Below are 21674 nucleotides of genomic sequence, written 5' to 3' on the forward strand. Positions count from 1 at the left end.
TTTGCATAAACTACAGGAAGAACTTTTGCTGCCAGTGGGAAATCTCTGACATACTCACTAAATTGTCATATACATTATTGATGGGATACTTTAAGTGTTCCCAATAACTTAAAAGTGCACAGAGAGACACAAAGGCACCAACGTGATGACGTCATGTTGAGCACAGTATATACTGCAAAAGAGAGGAAGGAGTGTTTATGTTTTCATTTGAAAATGAATGTTAAATTCACCTCCACATTAAATACGAACAAATTACTTTAATTGCAGGTCATCATAAAAGCACCACTGCCTCAACAATACCTTCTGAGTGCAACTCAGCAATTTATTTAAATTAATAAGACCCTCCACAGCCAACATGCCCGTTTGGGCTCATAGAGCTGGGCCCAATGGGCTGTCGCTGCTGACCGACATCAATGGAGATCACTAGCTGCCCGATGCGCCGCCCGGCGTAGGAGGAACTAAGTGCTAAGTAAGTAAGGTCTAGAGGTAACTGATGTTTGATGATGGAAATTTCTTACTAATATTTACTTAATGGCTTGGAGGAATCGTCAGTCTGAAGATTGATGATCATTTTTTACATGGAAGATAATTTGAAGATAGTTTTTACGACTTAGCAACCCAAAAAGTTGTTGTGATATTAATTTGGAGTGGATTTAAAAAACGTTCACTATGTGATCCATAGCAGAGTGGGTAACAAATGACTGAATTTACTACTTAGAATGTAAATTTCCATTGTCTATGTAACCATTTTGCCTCACACATTAGAGTTTCGGTTATAAAAGACAACCTTCAGTCCATTTCTTCCTAGATTTCCTCAAGGTGCAATTAACAATGTCTCACTTGGCCACAATATTAAAGCCACATGTCTAATGCCATGAAGATGTCCTGTATGTTGACAAAAGAGTTTGGATCAGTTGGGGTATGGACACCAGATCCCATGGTTGTTCTGTTTGGCAACTGGATATTTAGATCCTTTACTTCTTGTTCATTGCGAGGAGAAGCCTCCATAGACTTGCAATCTTGGTAGTTTGTATGCAGGTCAGAACCTAGTGCTTTTTGCAGGGTCCTGCTAGGGGTAGGCACAGCCTTTGGGGAGTGCCATGTGTTGCTTGACCTGTGGCTGTGATTAGGTAATTGGTAACACTGATACTTTCCATAGCTCAGTCCCATGAATATTGTAGCTAAAGGAGTAATTCTCTTTACTCCATTTGTCCTTGGCTTTAATATTGTGGGGGTGATCAGTACTAAGTGTTACAGGGCAATGGAACTGGCAACAACTAAATGGGGTGTTGCACCGTTTTTATCAATTACTTCCGAACTGTGCTATTTATGGCACGCAGGCACCTCTCTTCTGAAAACAGCATATGATCTGAGGAGAAATTATAAATCTCATAATCTCACCAAAGGCAAATAAAAGCTGGATTTTCACAGTTTATGTTTTTAGAGAAACAAATTGACTGGTACATTAGCTGACCAATCGTATCTCAGCTTCGAATCAGTTTTTATCCAATCACAGAAGAGAGCGATAGTCTTGCCCCTCCCAAAAACTGGATGCTGAAAAAGAACGTCATCTACCTTTTTACGTTTAGCTTTAGCAAAAATTAGCTAGGTGTTCAATCATAGATAAATCCTGCCGAACCAAGCGTATTTTCTTTTGAACCGACAGCCTAAGTAAGAGCGATATATTTGGCGCTCCCTGGTATTACAGTGCCAAACATGTATGTAAAAGCCTTACGTCGATGCAGAGACATGTTGAAAGGAGAACTGGTCGTGTGAAACGCTGACTAGCTTACTCAAAGCTAACTGACGAACAGGGGCCGAGAAGCGAAAGTGGCTAATATTAAGGACTGCTAAGCCTATCACAACAACGCTGGGTGTCTTAGCATTTCTACCGTGATCACGAGAAGAGGGGCTGATAGAGGGAGACTGAGAGTGAGAGATTCCTTTCATACGCAGTAAGTAACACTTGGTACTCGGAATGAGCAACGAATCTACACTGGCTAGCGACCCGCTAACGTGTAACGTTAGGCAAACAGTTTGACAACTGTGAACTTCGCTAGCTGGTTAGCTAGTGAAGTTAGCTAACCAGAGTGGCCTCTGTTTTAGGTAACGAGAATCGAGAATTGGCTTGATTTTACTTCAGGATCTCAAAGTACCGTTATTTATATGTCTTTATTTGGACAGGGAGTACGATATTGTCGTTGACGCCGGTGTAGCCACACTTACTAACACGCCCGAGCTCCATTCAGGTGATTTTCACATTAATTGGAGCGTTTCACGCACTTGTCAATATTCAAATGGGTTATCAGCATCGCTCTGCTGGCGGATTAATGATTATCATTCCAACGTTTGGGTCTATCCATGTGATCCGAGAAGGTTTGGTTTGTCTTTATTTGCTTGTGGCATGTGTCGACAGTTTTTCTCCACTAAAATTATTTTTAATCTGATTCATGAATATTTGCAACAGGTGCGACTTACGTGGAACTAGTTTTAATGTGTGTTATTCTGGTTACTGCTTAGCATAAAGCTAGCTTTTGTTTCAAACGTCAACATATTGTTTACTAACAATGTACGTAGTAGAGTCTAGGTTTATGCTTCTATTCCCATTTGCTCCCATGAAGCTCCAGTACAGGGATTAACTTGTTTTATTGCCTTGTTGTGGGTACTTTTATTGGGTTGTTGGTGTGTGTGGCAGTGTGTTTGTGTGACGGTGTATTCCAGAAATGGCAGCAGCATCAGTGGCATGTTTGTGTTGGCACCTTGATGTGAAATCCTGCAATAGCCATGCTCTTTTAGCCTATGACTGCACTAGGTGCATGGGCTTGTCCAAAGGCCTTTATCTATACCCATGTGGTTACGTTAGTGTGAACTGAAAGGGTTCACACGCAGATGCATGCTCAGATGTAGTGGCAAGCCTTGAATAACTGAGAGATTAATTTGTGTTTCTGCTTATGTCTCAGAACAGGGTGATAGTATTGGTTAAGATTCTTGAATCAGCTTGTGGGGTTATGTAAATGCTGTGCACGTGTTTTTATAATGTATCCCAAAGGAACTGAAAGTGGTTTTAGTGCATGCTTAAGTACTCCTATGTTTAAAGTCCCTCATCATTTTGCCACTTCTGAGAGTTGAGAAATGATGAGAAAACAGAGGTACATGTACACAGTGCAATGCAAAAGTATTTGCTCCCTGTCTGATTTCTTAATTTTTTTAACCCATTTTTCACATTTACATGTTTCAGATCATGAGACAAATTTTAATATTAGACAAAGCTAACCTGAGGAAATATATAATGTTGAATCAAGAAACCACTTAAATAGAACCTGTCTGACAAAGTGAAGTAGGCTAAAAGAGCTCAAAAGGCAACACATCATGGTACGATCTAAAGAAACTCAAGAACAGCAGAAAAACAAAGTCACTGGCATCTGTCAGTCTGGAAAGTGCTTCGAAGCCCTTTCTAAAACTTTGGGAACCTAGCAGACCACGGTGAGAGCCATTATCCACAAATGGAGAAAACTTTAAACAGTGGTGAAGATTCTCAGGGGCTTTCGACCAAAATTACTCCAAGTGCACATCAGTTACTCATCAAGGAGGTCACAAAATAACCCAGAACAGAATTGCAGCACACTCTGTAAAGTCAGAGATCATGATTCAACAATAAGCAAGCGACTTCTCTGGTGGTTTGTTGCTTCAGGATTTGGACAATGATCCAAAACACACCAGCAAGTCCACCTCTGAACGTCTCAAAAAAACCAAAGAGAAAATATAGGTTTTGATGTCGCCTAGCCAAAGCCCAGACTTGAATCCCTCTGGTGTCGCTGAATTAAAACAATTCTGCAAAGAAGAGTGGGACAAAATTCCTCCACAGAAAAAGCCTCATTGCCAGTTATTGCTGCCAATGCTGGCACAACCAGCTAATAGGTTTAGGGGGCAATTACTTTCACACATAGGGTCAGGTAGGTCTCAGTATTTTTTTTTCCTTAATAAATTGAGTCATCATTGTATTTAACCAGGTTATCTTTGTCTAATATTATAAGTTTGATGATCTGAAACGTGTTACAAAAATGGAAGAAAAAAAAAAATCAGGAAAGGGGGGGGGGGGCACTTTTTCACAGCACAGTATATTGCAGAGAAAGCACCTGCAGTCCAGTATGACATGACACGTGTACTTTCAATCGCTTTGGTCTGGACAGACATCCCCATCATCTGTTCAAAGGACACTTGTTCCAGGAAATTGACAGCTTCAAAGATGAGTCAGCAAAGAGAGGGGGGATCTGTTTGTTTCACTTGTCAAATTTGTTTAAAAAAAAAAAAAAAATCAGAAACTTTTTTTGAGGTAAAGTTGTTTTAATCTTTTTAATCATAACTGAGAACAGTGTGTTATACCAGCTGTTCACTGCCTTCTTTATAAAATCATCAAATGTGGATGTGGCTAATGGGTACTAGCAAAAAGATGATTCATGGCTAAAAGTCAATATAAGCACATTAGTAGAAACTGTATGTTGTGGATTTTCTCTTCAGAGATGGACTCAATTGTAGAGTTAAGCTATAACAGTCACAGCTCAGTTTGTTTTGGGTTTTGTTTTTTGTTTTTTATAAATATTGACTAGCTGCATGTGTTTTTATTTTATTTTATATAATTTGTTTTTGGTATTGTGATCTAAGGTGGTCATAGCTTTCTTAGTTAAACTATGATGCCTTAAGCTTCAACTATTTGCCATTGCCATCTTGATATTTTGGTAAATCTGACAGTGACAGACATTTAACAACTTATCAGTCACAAGTTGTTGGCATATGCCGAATAATCGTCCTTTCCAAACATGAGCATAATTTGCAAAAGTTCAATTCATGATGCCCTGGAACTACTGTCAGTCTTCAGAATGGATTTTACTTAGTTCATACAACAGCAGAGCTGTTGGGCTCTGCTATGGGGTTATAGCAAATTTCTCCAGGTAGAGGATAGGAATATAAATCTGAACACAAATAAGATTTAAAAAGAAAAGTGAATACTTTGGGAAAGAAATATGACCAATGGTTACTTTTGAGGTGGTAATGCAGCCATGTCAGTTCATAAGAATAAATCAACAGCACTAAGGTGTTTCCTTTATTGAGTTAGCTTTGAAGTTGATGACTTCCATGCTCCCTTTAAATATGTTGCATTACAGTATAGTTGTTGGGTTAACTTTTTGTTTCCTAACTCCACTACTTTAGTTGTGTCCAACTAAAGAAAGGGTGCAGCAGTGGTATATTGTCATGGGCTAATATCCCATTCAGGCTTTTACTTTTTACCTTAATTTCCCCTTAATCAGCTCCTCAGCATGGTACAGCACCTCTACAGCAAGCTACACTGCTACCATGCTGCATTTCCTATCAGTCTAATATTATCATCATGTCTTTTTCCCCACACAAAACAACAGTACAGTAGTTTAGTAAGGTGATGCTGACTTCTAAGGGTAGATTGGCCATTATATCACACACTGTACCTTTCATGTCATCGAGTCAGGAGAGAGAGCTGTAAGACATTAGTAATAGTTCACTGTGTTAAGCCTGTGGTCTGCATTTGACGAGCTAATCTCACCCTGCGTGGATCCTATCAGCAGCTGACTGTTAAATTGAGTTAACTTGTTAAAGCTATCCTGAAGCTGAGAGTGGTGGTTTTTCTGGGGCGCCTCAAACAGAAACCAGTGGGGAAAAACATTTTGGCCTAGTAAATCATAGCAAATCCCGCCTCTGCTTTTTTGTCACCTTCATAGACTACATGAATGTTCAGACAGACATACATGTGGTAGTTCATGTGCAGTCACGTCTGGCCGCTACCACTGTTGCTATGACAACCACTCAGCTGCCACTCCAAGCTGGGTAGCCATGGAGACATCAGACTTTGGGTGACATCAGTCTGTGGTGTACAAATTACCTATGCTGGTATTTATTTTTAATGAACACCAGTGGCCTGGGGAATTGGCAACTGCCAAAGATTTAGGCTTTTAACCAAACGGCAGTTATCAGGACTGTAATAAAATATTTTTAATGAATTAAAAAAAAATTGTTTTAAGTGGTTCAAACTTGAATGTGTATCATATGCCAAAAAAGTCTATTTTTTGGCATATGATACACATTCAAGTTTGAATACAGACTCTGCTTTACCTGTGTAAGCAGTCAAATGTTAAAGGCCCACTTTGAGCCAGGTATGGTACACGTGATGTGTATGTAGTTGCAGCATAGGTGAGAGCAAATAATGTTATTTGGTGATTGTGGAAATTGCTTTGATATCTGCTCAGTGTTGTGTGTGACTGCATTTGTCGTCAAGGTAATAATTCAAGTGTTCTGGACTACTGATGCTTTTCCTCCCTTTGATATGTGATCAGTGACCAAGTGTATTTGTCTGTCATGCACCTGTTGAATATCATCTAAATTTTGGAAGTCACATCAAACGCTTTGATAACAAACCATTGGCACAGTAAAGAGGGAGAAACTTGGATAAGCATTATTTATGTCTTAAAGATCAGAAGATAAAAAAAAATGAATTCTTTTAAAGAAGGATTCTTTATAAAAATTAAAAACAGATTAGACTCCTTTCAATCATTATAGAAAGCAGAAGTTTGAAGGAAAAGTATTTTCTTAATTTCAAAAGTTTATCCACTGGTTACATCATACATAATTTAAAAAACCCAAACCCTTGATCATTACAAAGAAGGGATCTTGTGGTTGTTTTACTCTGGGGTGTACTTTGCTGGCTTCTTATGGGTATGCTTTAGGGTTGGGCGACTGGACGAATATATCGACTACTGACAACAGGCTGAGCCTATCATTGATAGTTTTTACAAGGGCCATTTATTTATTTATTTATTTGCCCATGAGTAAGTTTGCTAATAATGGTGGAGCCTAATAGAAGCAGTCAACAGAAAAAAAAAAAATGATAGCGCTGTTTTAACAGCACCCTCTTTCATCTGCGAGCAAATGCACCCTCTTCAGAGTGTGCCCAAATGCTTGTTGATAAAGCTACAGAAGCTGGTGATAGCCTAGCATACTTAGCTGGATGGTGGACACGTACATGCTCATGCAAGTTAGTCGTGTTTGAGTACTTTGCTCACACTATATGTCTGCACAAGTGGTACACCGCTTTGATTACATCCTTATGTTTACCTCTTTCATCTGGTTTAAAGAAAGCCAAAGAAATCCCAAATTGGTGACTTTATTATTATTTTTTTTAGTGCTGTCAGCATTAACACGCTGTCATCACGACTAACGCGATTAACAATGAACCCATCTGGAGCGTAAACTGAGTCAAAATCCCTGAAATGTCTCTGTCAACACATTTCGGCAGTTTGTCCAAATATTGTTCATTCTGCGCTCCAGATGGGTTAAAATCGTGATGACCGTGTTTAACCCGCGTTAATGCTAACAGTATTTTTTTTTTAGTTAGTTCGTCTATGTTTGGACTTCTGTATTGTAAACGCGCAAATCAGTCCGTGCATGATTACATTGCCCCACCCATGCGCGAATACATCACCCATCGGTGGAAATTTTGCAAACACTGCCATATATATCTTGCCAACTAATTTCACCTTGTATCAGCCAGCAGCCACTTGCAGTTGGTTGGGGAATATGTGTTTTTGAGATGTTACAGGCAAATTTCTAGGACAGTAGGACTGGAGCTTTAGCTATAAAAATGAAATGAGATGCACCTGCCAGTGCACAGCTCAAACTGTTACTTGATTGTAGTGCTGTCACAATTGCTCAAAAATCACATTTGCTTATTATTCATTCATTAATTCCAAAACAATTCCCAAAGAACCAAACTATTTGACTGTGCGCTACTTTGACACACAGTAGGGCTGTTCAATTAATCAAATGTTAATTTCAAGTACAGTTTTGGCTTCCAGCAGTTAAACAGCATAATATAGATAAAGTGTGATGTGTGAGTGAGGTGCATGCTGTCAGCCTGGCAGTGTAGCGTGATATTAGTTGTCTTTGAAGCCTTTCTGTTCTTTTAGTTAGGTGGGGGAAAGATGAGTATACAAGGCGGTCTAAATGCTTCATATGTAGATGAGGGTGACTCACTCACTGAGTCCCCTTCATCTATGTCTAGTTAGCATTCATACGTGTCATTTTGTTGATGAAATCTGTGTTTTTTTAGATTTGACTTTAAATCATAAGTTAATAGCAAATAGCGGGCACTTATCTATTTTTATTTTTTGAGAGGAACCTTTTAGCTCTGTCCACATGTACATTAACAGACACCATCCTTTGAGTATGCCTGCAACTTACTTGTAAGTAGCACTTATTGATATTTTCAGATATAAGGTATGGGTTATTGTGCAATTTCCGTGGCTAAGATTCCATTAAGCAGTGTGACAATCAATAAGACTGTAAAAGTTAATGTTCTCTCATTGCATAACCAATAAACAGACTGGATAGAGAATTTCTCTCTGCTATCCAGCAGCGTAATGCTGCTGTGCATTTAGCTAATGCAGGTGCAGTTATTGATAGATAACGCATCCTCTTGAACACTCTGTGAAGTTTGTTAATGCTTTTTGAAGGCAGTTCTGGCTACCCAGAGAAGCTTTTAAACTTTCTTCTGTCTCTTTAAGGATAAATCTAAGTAGCTGCTATTTGTGGATGTGGTGTGCAGTGATCACCAATAAGAAATAAGAAACAGTTGATATGTTCCTTAAGCCTTACATAGAAAGTATAAGAAACACAGGAAGAAAATTTCCAGCAACTCAAAAGTTAAATATTCTCCTTAAATATCTGTGGGGATATTTGTAGTCTTTGTGTTTTCAGAATATGCCAAAGCCATGTGAGATTTGTAAGCTGTTTATTTTGGCTAAAGAACTTTTTTTCATATCACCCAGCACTAGTTAGAAGAGGAGATGATGGCTGTAAAGCAGTCAAAGATGGGTAGATACCAAAGAAATGGTAACATTTCAAAATCATGAATATATTGCAAGAGAACACTATTTGTCCTCTCCTAGTTATATTATGCAAATCTTTATATATTCCTTCACGATTTCTACAACCTTTCCTAATATCATTAGTAATCATGAAGATTGAAACTTTAATATTGTCCAGTTAGTTTTTCTCAAAAATTAATGGTTGGTATGACTGGCAGTTATCCGTTAAGGTCTTTCTAATACAAATCTCTCATGGATGGTTTGGAATGAGTCCGTGTGTATTTATCATGTATTGAGCAGAGCAGGGCTATATGACCAAAAATAATTATCACGATATACATTTGAAAATTTGCGATAACGATATAACTGACGATATAATTGACACTAGACAAAATACTTTACAACTCCACAACTTTATTAGTGCAAAAAAACCCAACAATGTATTTTCACTTAAACAAGCAGCTGTTTTTTATGTGCATTAAAGTTATATAAAAATTTAACAGTGCAAATGCAAATTCCTTGCTGACAGTTTAACCAAAAGGCATTTCCAGTGGAAATTGGCCGACATATCCTCAGCATAACCATGTATAATATCCACAAAACTTAAAAAGAGGTTATACACACACAATACGGTAATATTATGTTGAAGCACAGTACGCATCACTGCGCGAGGCTCCTGCCTACGATAGCCATAATGCTCCGACAATCCATCAAGCGGTGCGGGTCCGTAGCTTAGCAAAGTCGTACTAAAACATTTGACAGATTTTCGAGCGCCATGTACCACATAAAATCGTTTTGAAGTCAGTAAACAAAACCAGAATTCATACATAAGGCACACGGGATTAATAAGGGGCACTGTCGATTTTCAGAAAAATCAAAGGATTGATTTTAAGTGTGCCGTATTTTCCAAAGAACACTGTAATAATGACAATCCACTAGCATGCTCTACCAAAAATAGTGCTTTGTTGTGTATCTGACGGACGAAAGCTAAACCAGTGCCACACCACTGAAGTTGCAGCATTTTTACAAACCAATTCTGGTTCATCCGTTTCATTCAACGAACTGCTTTCGCCCTTCTCATTCTCCGTCGCCACCATGCTTTTTCCGCCATGTGCGTATGAAAACACAGGCACTGCGCATGCGTGTTTTACCCATATTCTATCGCGATATTTCATTTTCTTATCGTTGCCCAACATTATACCGGTATTACCGTGAATGGTATGATATGGCCCAGCCCTAGTATTGATGCTGATAAGGGTTGTGACCATACTGGAATATCAAAACGTGATACTGATACTCCGTACTGTTTTTGATACTCAAGGGAAAATGTAATTTCATTTGAGATGGTGATGGTAAAATGCAGGTAATATAACCAGGTACAACACAATAGCTCACACATCTAAATAATTTAGTTGTTGTAGAAGGAAAAACAGTATGCTAAAGCTAAAACATGGTATGATTTATGATCAAAAAAGTTGATTGCTGTAAAAGATATAACCACTCACTACCTGCATTTTAAAACTGACCACACAGCTGGCTAAAACAAAAAGGAAATGAACACATTTTAATAAATTGTTGTAAAAGTAGAAAAGTTACTTTATTAATGATAACAGGGGGCTAATGTGGCTGTTGGGTAATTGCTAATGGTTAAACAAACGGCTAATGTTAAAATCTGTGCCAGTCAGGTTAACGTTTTTAACTCTTTAATACTGTAGTGGAACTTTAGGAATTTAAAGGGGTCAGTAAAGTGTTGCTCAGTGTTATGAATATTATGTTAATGAGGTGAGGAGGTGCGTGTATGTCTGCGTGCAGCAGTGCTGTGTGAAGGTATGCATCTGCTGGACGAGGCAACAAAGTCACTGTTTGTATCAGTGTTATTCCAAATGAGTATCTAATTCAATATTAATTTTAGTGTGAATTAATATCTGAGTATCAAGTTTTTTGTTTTGTTTTTTTGACTACCCAAATGCTGTTGTATATAAACTGAATGCAGTGTCAGCAAGCAACTTTCACACAATGCTACTATAAATCTAGTAGAGATTGAGAACACATTATGAATAGTGAAAAGTTATGTGCTTTACTTGAAACAGCATTTTCTGCACTTTTCCTGAAATCTACCAAACACAGTCTTGGCAGTGAATAATTAAGACTCTGTATTGTAATCTACCAGCATAGTAGAAACATAATTAACTGTTCAGTACTGATTTATTGTCTGATTTTCTTTCTCTGTCCCTTGTTTCTTTTTGTTTTTCCTCTCCAACAGCTAGCAGTGGGTCTCTCAGGGCAGAGCCATGGGTGCGTTCCTGGACAAGCCCAAAACAGAGAAGTACAACTCACATGGCGAGGGCAATGGCCTGCGCTATGGGCTAAGCTCCATGCAGGGCTGGCGGGTGGAGATGGAGGATGCTCATACAGCTGTGTTGGGCCTTCCAGCCCTTGGTATGACTGACTGGTCCTTTTTTGCTGTGTACGATGGCCACGCAGGCTCTAAAGTTGCCAATTACTGCTCCAAGCATCTTCTTGAGCACATAATCACCGCTAGCTTAGGGGCTGGAAACACACAAGGCTCTCAGTCTGGATCAGACGGCTCCAACGCTTCAGTACCAGTTCCGCCTGCAGTGGAGGCTGTGAAAGCCGGCATCCGGACAGGCTTCCTGAAAATAGATGAGCACATGCGCAGCTTCTCCGACCTTCGAAATGGCATGGACCGCAGTGGCTCTACGGCAGTGGGAATTCTTCTGTCACCTGATCATTTCTTCTTCATTAACTGTGGGGATTCTCGAGCAGTTCTCTACCGCAATTCACAGGTGTGCTTCTCCACACTTGACCACAAGCCTTGCAACCCACGTGAGAGAGAGCGCATCCAGAATGCTGGCGGTTCAGTGATGATTCAAAGGGTTAATGGGTCACTGGCTGTATCAAGGGCCTTGGGGGACTATGATTACAAGTGTGTGGATGGTAAGGGTCCCACAGAGCAGCTGGTTAGTCCTGAACCAGAGGTGTTTGTGATGGTTCGGGCACCAGAACAGGATCAGTTTGTGATTTTAGCGTGTGATGGAATCTGGGACGTTATGTCCAATGAGGAGTTGTGCGAGTTTGTGAAATCGAGGCTTGAGATCTGTGATGATCTGGAGAAAGTCTGCAATGAAGTGGTGGATACCTGTCTGCATAAGGTATGTACTTATTTGTTTTGGAGTTTATCATTTGTATATTTTGCTGTGACATCCTCTGCTTTCTTTTGACCTATGGAAATGTACATGTGTAGAAAATTTTGTCAGCAAGATGTCCATTTGAATTTCCTGCCAGAGAAGAACACTATATGATGAAGAAAGTTTTAGAGAATGTGGTTTTTTTTTTTGTTGAAAAAGAGCTATTTGTAACTGCTTTAATGGCTCAGTAAACTTTCCCTTACTTAAAAAAAAGGAGACAGAGAAATTGTTTTGGCAGTCTTGAAAACAGGACAAAGTAAAAATGAAAAGAATGAAGTACAGAGCTTTGAAGTACAAAATGCTTGAAAGATGGCTTCAAGTCTTGCAGGTTACTCCTTAATCCTGACCAGCAGCTGTTATCTGCTTGAATTCAATAGATAATAGAGGGGGAAAATGCATTTTATTGCTTATTTACTGTATGTTTTTGATACCGTCATGTTCTACTTGGCCCTGAGTTACAGTGCAGGTTATTCAGTCACTTATTCCCTATGAAAAATGCAAGCTATACAACATCTTCTCTTAACCTGCTCTTTCTTCTCTTTCTTTATTCGTCTGTCCTTTGGCCTGTTTTAGGGGAGTCGGGATAACATGAGTGTTGTGATAGTGTGTTTGCCCAATGCTCCCAAAGTATCGGAGGAAGCTGTGAGGAAAGACACTGAGCTCAACAGTTACCTGGAGTCTCGAGTTGAAGGTGAGAGTGGCTGAATGGAGAAAAATAATGTTTTATTCAATGTATTTATTCAACGTATTAATTGTCTTTGTGTGAATGAATTCTACACATAAAATAGGGTATTGAGGGGAAGAAAATGGGCAGCTGGGGATTTATTGATAACCTTCCTTTATACGTTTTTTCCCCCCCCCATATTTACACTCATCTTATTTCTACTGAAAATGTGCATCATATCTGTATATTCCCTCGATTGACCTTGCTACTTGCTATTGTCTAACCTCCAGCCAAATTTGCTCAGGCTCACAGCAGAAGAATGACACCATCATGACCTCCTTTTCCACTTCAGCGAGCATCTCCCCTCTTTATTCTCTCTCCGTTCCTCTCCTCCCTTGCTTCACTCAAGCATTTACTGTCTTGTTGGAATGAATTTCCTTCTCCTTTCCTGTACTCTTTGCCCATTTCTTCTTTCTAATTGCAACCCATATTTTTTTTTTATGTCTCTGGGAGCACAAGACCCTTTGAATACAGAGCAGCCTTTCTGGTCAGCTCTCTTCGTTCGCTATGTGTTGTTTGAGATGCCGGTCACTTAAGAAATACATTTATTTATTTATTTTAGCTCTGAGGAATAACTTAAAATGAATCCTTAAAGTTTTTGTTTTTACCTGTCTGATACCAGTGTCATCTTGAAATAAAAAAAGAAAAGAAAAATAAGGCCTTAAAATCGAACCGTAAGACTCTGAAATTGAGATTAAAAGACAGGTAATTATTTTATGTGTTAAAGTAAGTTCATGTTGGCTGAAAAGCACTCTAAAATGGGTCAAAATCATTCCACTTTTGAAGGTACAGTTCAGAAGTTCAAACAGTGTTTGTGTAAAGCAGGCTAGATGCTTGGCTTAGGGTACTGTCTAATACTGGAAGACAGAGGAGAGAGGGAATAGAACAAAACAGAGAGGGAGGAATTCTCTGGCGGAACATTATCTTGGCCTTATGCCACTCCCAACTCAGTTGCAGGCCTCTTTCTGTCACCATCTTTCTCCCTCTCTTCGTCTCAGAAATACACTGGCTTCCACAAATTGACTTGTATGTTTTCCATCTTCACTTCCTTTCTCCTCATTTGTCAAATTTTGGTCTCTGTCCTTCTGCTGCTCTGCTCTCCCTCCTCTGTCTTTGCACAGATGTTCATGGCTATCATCAGCTCTTTTAATACCGATTTGTGTAACAACATGTCTGCTGCTGTTTTAGAGATGCTGTCTCGGCCAGGGGAGGAGGGGTTTCCGGATCTGGTAACAGTGATGAGAAACCTGTCCACTGACAGCGGCATGCCCCCTCTGCCACCAGGGGGTGGTCTTGCCAGCAAGTAAGCACCATTTGACATTTATTAAAATGTATGATTAAAATATGAAAGTGTTAAACATCTGTAATACTTCATTATGTGCTCAGACAGTGATAATTACAGAAATGTTACAATTTGATTTATTTTTAACAGCTACACCTTTACTCCACTTAGTCTTCCACTGTCTTGTAGCTTTGATTGATGGCTCCAACCAATACCTTATGAAATTTTTGGTTTCTGTGTTCCACTTGCAGACGCAGTGTTATTGAAGCAGTATACAACCGTCTGAACCCATACAGGGAGGAGGATGGAGTAAGTATCAGTATATAGAAACGTAGGTGCTTTGTCTTTGACCATTTAGACATAAAATACTAAAAATGTTGAGGGCACATGGCAAATTTGAGATTTCAACTGTCTTATGTCTCAAGTTTCTTTAACGTATGACTTTAAGTGCACTTAGTTGGCTGTAGTTGTACATTTAAATTAACAGTTGATCAGCTAATTATGTAGTCACAGAGTATGTGTGTACGCTCTGTGTAGCATATTCCCATGAAATACCAGTGGGAGATCTTCTTTTGTTAATCTTATGTTGATTCATCTCATGTGGTGGCCTAAGCTGGTGATTTATAAACAAAGTATAAAATTACTGACTTAAGATGTGGCTTTGAGCCCATCCCCTTTCAGTTATGTTAAATGCTGTTTTTCTCTACGCATGGTGCAAGATGATACAGCTTTGTCAGGAAATGTTTGAGTGGAACTATGAAGTTGCAAGTGAAGACATTCATTTTCAGGTTATCTGCTTCAAATAGGCTCTTTTTAATGGTTTATTTTATTTGCCTCCTCTGCTTGGAGCTTTCTTTATCCTAACACTAAAGTGTATGAAGACACTTTAGTTAGGCTTTTAAGTGGAGTTATCTGACACTGGTATGAGAAGTTTTCCCATGTTTGAGCATGAGAATGTGATATGTACGCTTCTAAATTTACTTTGCTGCTGAATGGTAGATGTTGCAAATTTTTTAAATTTGCCAATAAGAACACAGGCATTCACGCTCTCATACTGACACCCATTCACATACTGAATGAGGTAGTAAATCTACAATAAAATAACAGCAGATAAAGGCAAATACTAACAGCAAATAGAAGAGAAGAACATCCACCATTTAAAGCGTTCAAGTTTAATGTTTAATAAAAGGGTTTCCCCTGTAAGCCTGGTTTTCAAATGTTGTAGTGGTTGTAAGTGACAGGAGATACTGTGCAGTGACTTTGACAGTGCTGTTTAACTCATTACATTACCTTCTGCTTTTGCTACTGGCAGACGTTTTCCACTTTAGTCAGCATTTTAAAATTTGTGTCCTCATATTCGCCGTTGACACATGTAGACACTGTTTTATACAGCATGTGAATAAAAGATGGAATCCAAAATTATGTCCCAAGGAAAGTAATGACTTACTTTTATTTGCCAGTAAAGACAGACACCCTTTGTTACTGTGAATTTTTTTTTTTTTCTACAACCATAGACTGTATATGAAAGATAGCAATGGATATTTTAGTTTCAAACTTTGCATTTTAAATACTTCAGTGTAAGCATTTTGGCTACCACAACTTTGGTATTGGAGGCAGAAATGACCTTATTTGGACAATAAGGGTGTGTACTAAGCTAGCAACTGGCAAACTTAGTTGACAGTTTGTAGACTGCACTGGTGCAATACACACTCTACTGCTAATTTAATAGTAGACTAATAAAATACTAGGGTATGAGTAAACAACACTGAAGGACAAACACACGGGTTGTATTACACAAGCTGTGTTATTTGTCAGATAATAAAGGCACCAGCAGCACACACAGGCTGTTCAAGTTATTGACTAAACTTAGTGACTGATTTAGATTCTGTTTGTGGAATTCTGACAGGGGATGGTAGCTAAGATGGCTATTTTCATACCCTAAATAAACTGAGGGGCTGTATGAAGCACCAGTGTAAGAAAAATAAAGATTGTTTTGAACTGTGAACCATGCAAAGCTGAAATGAACATAATGGGTCCAGTTCACTTGAGGTGGATTGCATAAATAAGCTTTTCACTAATGTTTATTGGAAAGTTTAAAAAATGTCCTGGTGTTCTTTTCTAACTATTGATGTAGCTTCATGTTCTTTGAGGTAATGGATGGTGTGTTATTGACTGAGGGTGCCAAGGCACTTGTTGAGCCAGGTTTTTAACCTGCATCTATATTTGCAGGTTACAACACATAAGCTCATTATAACCATAAAGTAGGAAAAACAATCAGTTTATATAAACAGTATTATTATTGTTGTCCTCTTTCAAATATAGGCCTGTTTCTCTATTTCTATTATTATTATTATTGAGGTAAACTGTTTGAGTGCTTATGAAATGTTTGCACTCCAACAAGTTTTGTCCAAGGGTTCCGTGTTTTCTACAGAGATGGAAAATACAGAATTTTAAATCTTTGATTTTTGCAGCTGTTGTTACCTGCCTGCATGTTTCACACAAACATGTTCTTTGACAATCACGACATGAAAAAAGGGGATACATAAAGAAGTTAACTGCACAATTAACTGATTTCTTTTTCTTTTTTTGTGGACCCATTTATTTTATTTTAAAAAGAGAGAAATGTTTGATTGTTTTCACTATTTACTTGCCACTTAATTACTTTTGGTATAGTACGAATGGCCATATGAGGGGGGGGGGGGGTCTGTTAAATTTATGAAAATATAGTTAAAAGTCCAAAATTTATGTCTTCCTTCACATTTATCATAGCCGTCCAGTGGGCCGGATTGGAGTCTGTCTGTGCAATTTTGGCCCCTGGGCCTTATGTTTGAGACCCCTGTTGCAGTAAATGGCTTACAGTATTGCATGTGTGAACTTGTAAATGTTTATAAAGGATTGACAAATTTTGTGTCTGTGAGAGAATCTCCCACTGAGATTGAGGCCACTATCGTATTGTTTAGAATGATAAGCACTGCAGTGTCCTTAAAGAGCTCTACCTGCATATAAGGGGTCTTGTGTGGTGTGGGTGTGTGTGTCCTGTTAGCTGGATGTGATATTTGCCTCATGGTGTTGTCTTGGATTTTCTGTAATGAGTTAGAGGTACTGTGATTGCTTGCTTTGTGTACACATAATCATGGAAAAGAAATGCACACATGAAACGGATATTGGCGCCCCCTTAAAACCACAGTGGGTAGGTTCTGTGTGTGACTGTACACTGTAACAAAAAGTTTTGAGTGCTACCACCTGCTAGGTGTTAGGAGAAAGAAACAAGGCTGCTTGTCATAACATTGTCAAATAGAGCCATCCTAGTTTAACCTCGGCAGGTTTCTTTGTCTACATTAAGTGGCTAAGCCGTCCTACACAGCTGCTAGAAAGAAGCATGTCATAGTAGCTCAATTAGTGCTGGTTGCACCCTTCATTTAAACATATTTTGCACATGGTGTGTAGTAAGGTACGCACCTGTAGTCACATACACATTGACAAGGGATGTATCTATTGTCTAACTGTGTGTTCACCCTCTGATTAACGCAGCCCTCCTGTTTCATTTGGTAAGTGATCACATATATAACTGTTACACCCCCACCTCCCCCTTTTCCAACCCCTCATCTACACACATGCATACAACCACACATGCACACATGTGTACAAACACACATTCTTACAGGCATGTAAGTGGTGACCTGCTACACAAATCCTCCCTGTCACACCTTCATCTGTCTCTACTCCCTGCTCTGATCTGCTGTCCTGCATGTGGAGCTCCATTTAAGAGTTTAAGGCGTGTTCATGTGGACGTCTGTAGACATGATTGTCGAGGTCTGATGAGGATGAATGATAAAGGTGTTTCTAGTCCTGTCCGTCCCCCCCTCTCACGTCACAGGCATACAAACACGCATGCACTGTTCCTACACGCATGCATCGCTGTCTCACTCAGTCTTTCAGCAGCTGCACGCAACTATACAACAGTCTGTGTTTCTGTGTCCCTCCTCGAAATAAGACGGAAGGCCTTGGAGTTGTTTTGTTGGAATATGTTAAAGAAAGACTCCGGAGACTGAGGTTGAAAACGTTTACTGCCTCACGCTGCTGTTGTAACAGCATTGTAAATATATTGTGTTGAGTTGTGTTGGTCATAAGGAAAACTGACCTTCAAGTCTGGGTTTGGGGGAATAAATCCTTGAGTTTTACTTTTAAAATGTTTTGTTTAGGTTTTTTTTTCTTTTCTTTTTATAAAAAGTCTCTTTTTTTTTTTCTCCCCACCCTTCTCTCCTTCCTTTGTTTCCTGGCTTTTCTCTTATTTCTTCTTCCTCTATTTTACTCTCCTTTGCTTCCCTGTTTTCTCCTCTCCCTCTTTTCCTTTTGCAGAGTGGAGCGGAATTGGAGTACCACTGGTAGCTGTCCAGCACAACTGCCTGATCGAAAATACAGGACCACTATTCCACATGAGATTACATTCATTGTCACCTTTTAATTTTTTCTGTAATTCATTCCGCCCCCCACACTGAGAATAACTGAAGCTGAAATCTTGGTTTTAAAAACACCTAATGTGGAGGACTACAAAACTGTTCTTGTTCCTTTTTTTTTTTTAAATTTTTTAAATAGACAAACTATGGGGGGGGGCACTGCGTTCATGTTCCGACTCCAGAACTACATCTACAATATAAACACAGCGAGGAGGAGAGGCCAACAAGCACAGTTTCTCTTGCCCCTTGTTTTCTTTTTTCTTTTTCTTTTTTTTTTTTTTGTGGATTTGCAGAGACAGAGGTCACAGGTCTGAATCTTTTAGGGTTCTGTGGTGCCTTGCTTAGACCAGAGAGAGCGGGAGGGAGGGAGAGAAAGGAGGACCTCATAACTCGCCAGCCAGCCACGACCAAAACCAACCACTTGTGGATTCATTGTAAACACTGAGAAGGCTTAAAGTGGTTTGTGGCATTATTTGTTTGGAAGTGTGAACTTTTTCTTGCACCTGACGGGGAGTTGATCGACCACACAAGCCTGCAACTCAACTACACACCTTAAGCTATACTGTCCAGTTCAGGATCTGGGCGTTACTGGTACACAAACAGGAGCCAACTCTTCACTTATTAATGGACATGGCTCACTGGAGATCATCTTACAGAACTCACAGAAATGTAATAAAAATAACTAAATGAATCACTATCCAAAGACCTTGAGGTTAAACCCTCAAATTCAGGGTCTGAAAGCCTGAGAATCCACACCTGACGATAAGGGGAGCACTTATGTGAGAGACTTTCTGGCACCAAATCCCAGTTTGACTCCTGGATATTATGTCCAGACTTAAATGGGACGTGGACTGGTTTGCCCAGCTGCAACTACATTAAACTTGAGCGTGATAGCGACTCTCTTGCATGTCTGCTTACTTTTTGTCTGCTCATCTCTTTCAGGATCTTGTCACTTGATTTGTCACTCTTCCCTTCTGTCTGCCTTATTTTTAAATTTTTTGTTGTTTTAACTTCAGTTTCTCTGCTGCGTCATGAGGCAGAAGAGACTCAGCTCTCATTTTGCATTTGCAGACAATGCCAGAATCATAAGCTTTTGAGCCTGCTGTTGTTGAAGATATTATAGAAAGATAGAAACTGTATATGAAATTCATAAATATAAAAAATATATATAGGGAGATATCTATATAGACAGAAATATTTTGATTTGTTTGTTGTCCCTTAAATTCCCAGCCATGGTATTCATTGCGGCCTAATCTGGAAAAAAAAAAGAAGGGGGGGGGGGGGGGAAACACCCCCACCCAATAGCCCAACCCATGATGCTGCACGCACCGTTCCCACACAGCAGCGTTCCAAAGACAGGGTTTGGGGTAAAGGAATTCCAACCGCCCCCTCATCCTTAACACATGCGCACACACAATCCTGCTCATGCTACAGCTTGCCTTTTTCTATCTCTCTGATATCGTGTGTGTGTGTGTGTGTGTGTGTGTGTGTGTGTGTGTGTGTATATTAAAAAAAGAAGAAAAAACAAAAATACCTTTTTTTTTGGAGTTTAGATTGTAAACATTTATTTACTTAAAAATATGCTTTCTTTTTTTTTTTTTTTTGGTATACTTTTTTTTTTTTTTAAATTACTATTGCTGTGGTCCTGTTACAAATGGATAAAGAAAACAACACGAGGAACCTGAAATATACCTTTTACAACATATTGGGAGACTTTGGTTTCGGCTATTCACTGTATGAAGTTGAAGGAGGGACACTGTAGGCTGAAGAGGAGGGGTTCTACACTGAGAGTTAAATTCGCAGTCACTGAATTGGTGTTCTTTTTCTTTTTCCCCCTCTTTCCCCACAACAACCTTCAATGACTTTACCTTGAAGGCACAGGGCAGTTACTGATTTAGGTTGGGTTTGTGTTTACCAGGAGTCTTTTGTGTTAACCTAAGCACTAAAAAAGTGATGGAAGCTTTAGAGATGGATATTTGTCAGGAAAAAAACTCAAGTCTTTTACAGTGTGCACACACATGCATTGTCTGTGTGTGTGTGTAGTATTTAGATGAGGTTAAAATATGCTATAAATACAAACCTGTAACATACAGGTATATATATTCAATCATTTAATGGCAAATGTAATGTGCTTTCTGAAGTGGCAGTATTGGAAGAGAAAGGACCTAACAGAGATTGCTGGCTGGTTAATGTTATTGTGGTACACTTGCTCTTGGTGCCATATGACAAATAGGTACTTGAATGTGTAGTTCTTTTGCAGTTACAGTTGTTTTAATGCAATGGTATAACTTTTCTTTGTGGTGGAGGGAGTGGGAGGGGTGGTATCTCCTATTGGTGCATGTTTTGTGATTGAGGAAGGAGTGTAATTTGCGTGTGATATGCACTGGGTGGGTGGGTGGGTGGGTGATAATGTGGACAATGTTCAGTGTGGTGGAACACAATGTTGGAGAGGAAAGGCAGTGATAGAGGAACAACCTGTAGATGAACTGGAGCACAAATGAGAATATTAATTCACTTTTAGGTACTTAACGTACAAATTAGATTTCCCTTACTTTAAACCCCCCAAACCGCATGTTTCCCATCATTCCCATTGTGAATGTTGTCATATCTCAGATTCGCATACTTTTTAACATTGTGCAAGCTTTTACCACACTGAACATGGTCTTCAGTTAAGGTTTTTGTTTAAGCTATATCAGACACTGGGCTTGGAGAGAATTTAAGGGAGGGAAGGACAGAGAAACATTTATTTTTCTGAATGTAATTCTTCATTAGTCACACTGATTCCACTGCATGGACGGAATACAAGCAGCACTGCAGGTTCACATTCTCTCCTCATCGGTCATTTAATGGCAGAACAAGCTACCTTGGCTTCCTTTGTTTAAAATAAAATAAAATATATACTTGATCATTATTCTGATTGTGGAATATAATGTCAGAACTTATGTGGGAAGACATAAGATAAAGGAGTTTTTGAAAGTTTGGCAATGCCTGGATAATTTGACTCTGACTTGTTGCTATGATTTAACGTTCTGTTGAGTAAAGAGAATTTTACAAGCATTTGGTCTCCTGAACCTGTCAGTTATTTTTGGGCCGGGTTGAAGGTTTGCATTC

The 21674-nt window shown here is 39.2% G+C and overlaps 1 protein-coding gene across 2 annotated transcripts; it reads left to right on the forward strand.

The window, feature by feature from the left end:
* Positions 1 to 1532: 1532 nt before the first annotated feature.
* On the forward strand, positions 1533 to 21620 carry ppm1ba (protein phosphatase, Mg2+/Mn2+ dependent, 1Ba). 2 transcript variants are annotated; one of them, XM_026190075.2, is made up of 7 exons: positions 1533 to 1955; positions 11155 to 12064; positions 12674 to 12791; positions 14013 to 14127; positions 14358 to 14415; positions 17638 to 17654; positions 18466 to 21620. In XM_026190075.2, coding segments are annotated over exons 2-7 (1191 nt in total). In that variant the 5' UTR covers positions 1533 to 1955; positions 11155 to 11182; the 3' UTR covers positions 18467 to 21620. The 2 variants fall into 2 exon arrangements, with proteins under 2 accessions (XP_026045860.1, XP_026045859.1); XM_026190074.2 differs by lacking the exon at positions 17638 to 17654 and having other exon boundaries at positions 1534 to 1955.
* The last annotated feature ends 54 nt before the right edge of the window (positions 21621 to 21674 follow it).

The sequence above is a fragment of the Astatotilapia calliptera genome, chromosome 13, assembly GCF_964374335.1.
Source record: "Astatotilapia calliptera chromosome 13, fAstCal68.1, whole genome shotgun sequence".
In the NCBI taxonomy this organism is placed as follows: Eukaryota; Metazoa; Chordata; class Actinopteri; order Cichliformes; family Cichlidae; genus Astatotilapia; species Astatotilapia calliptera.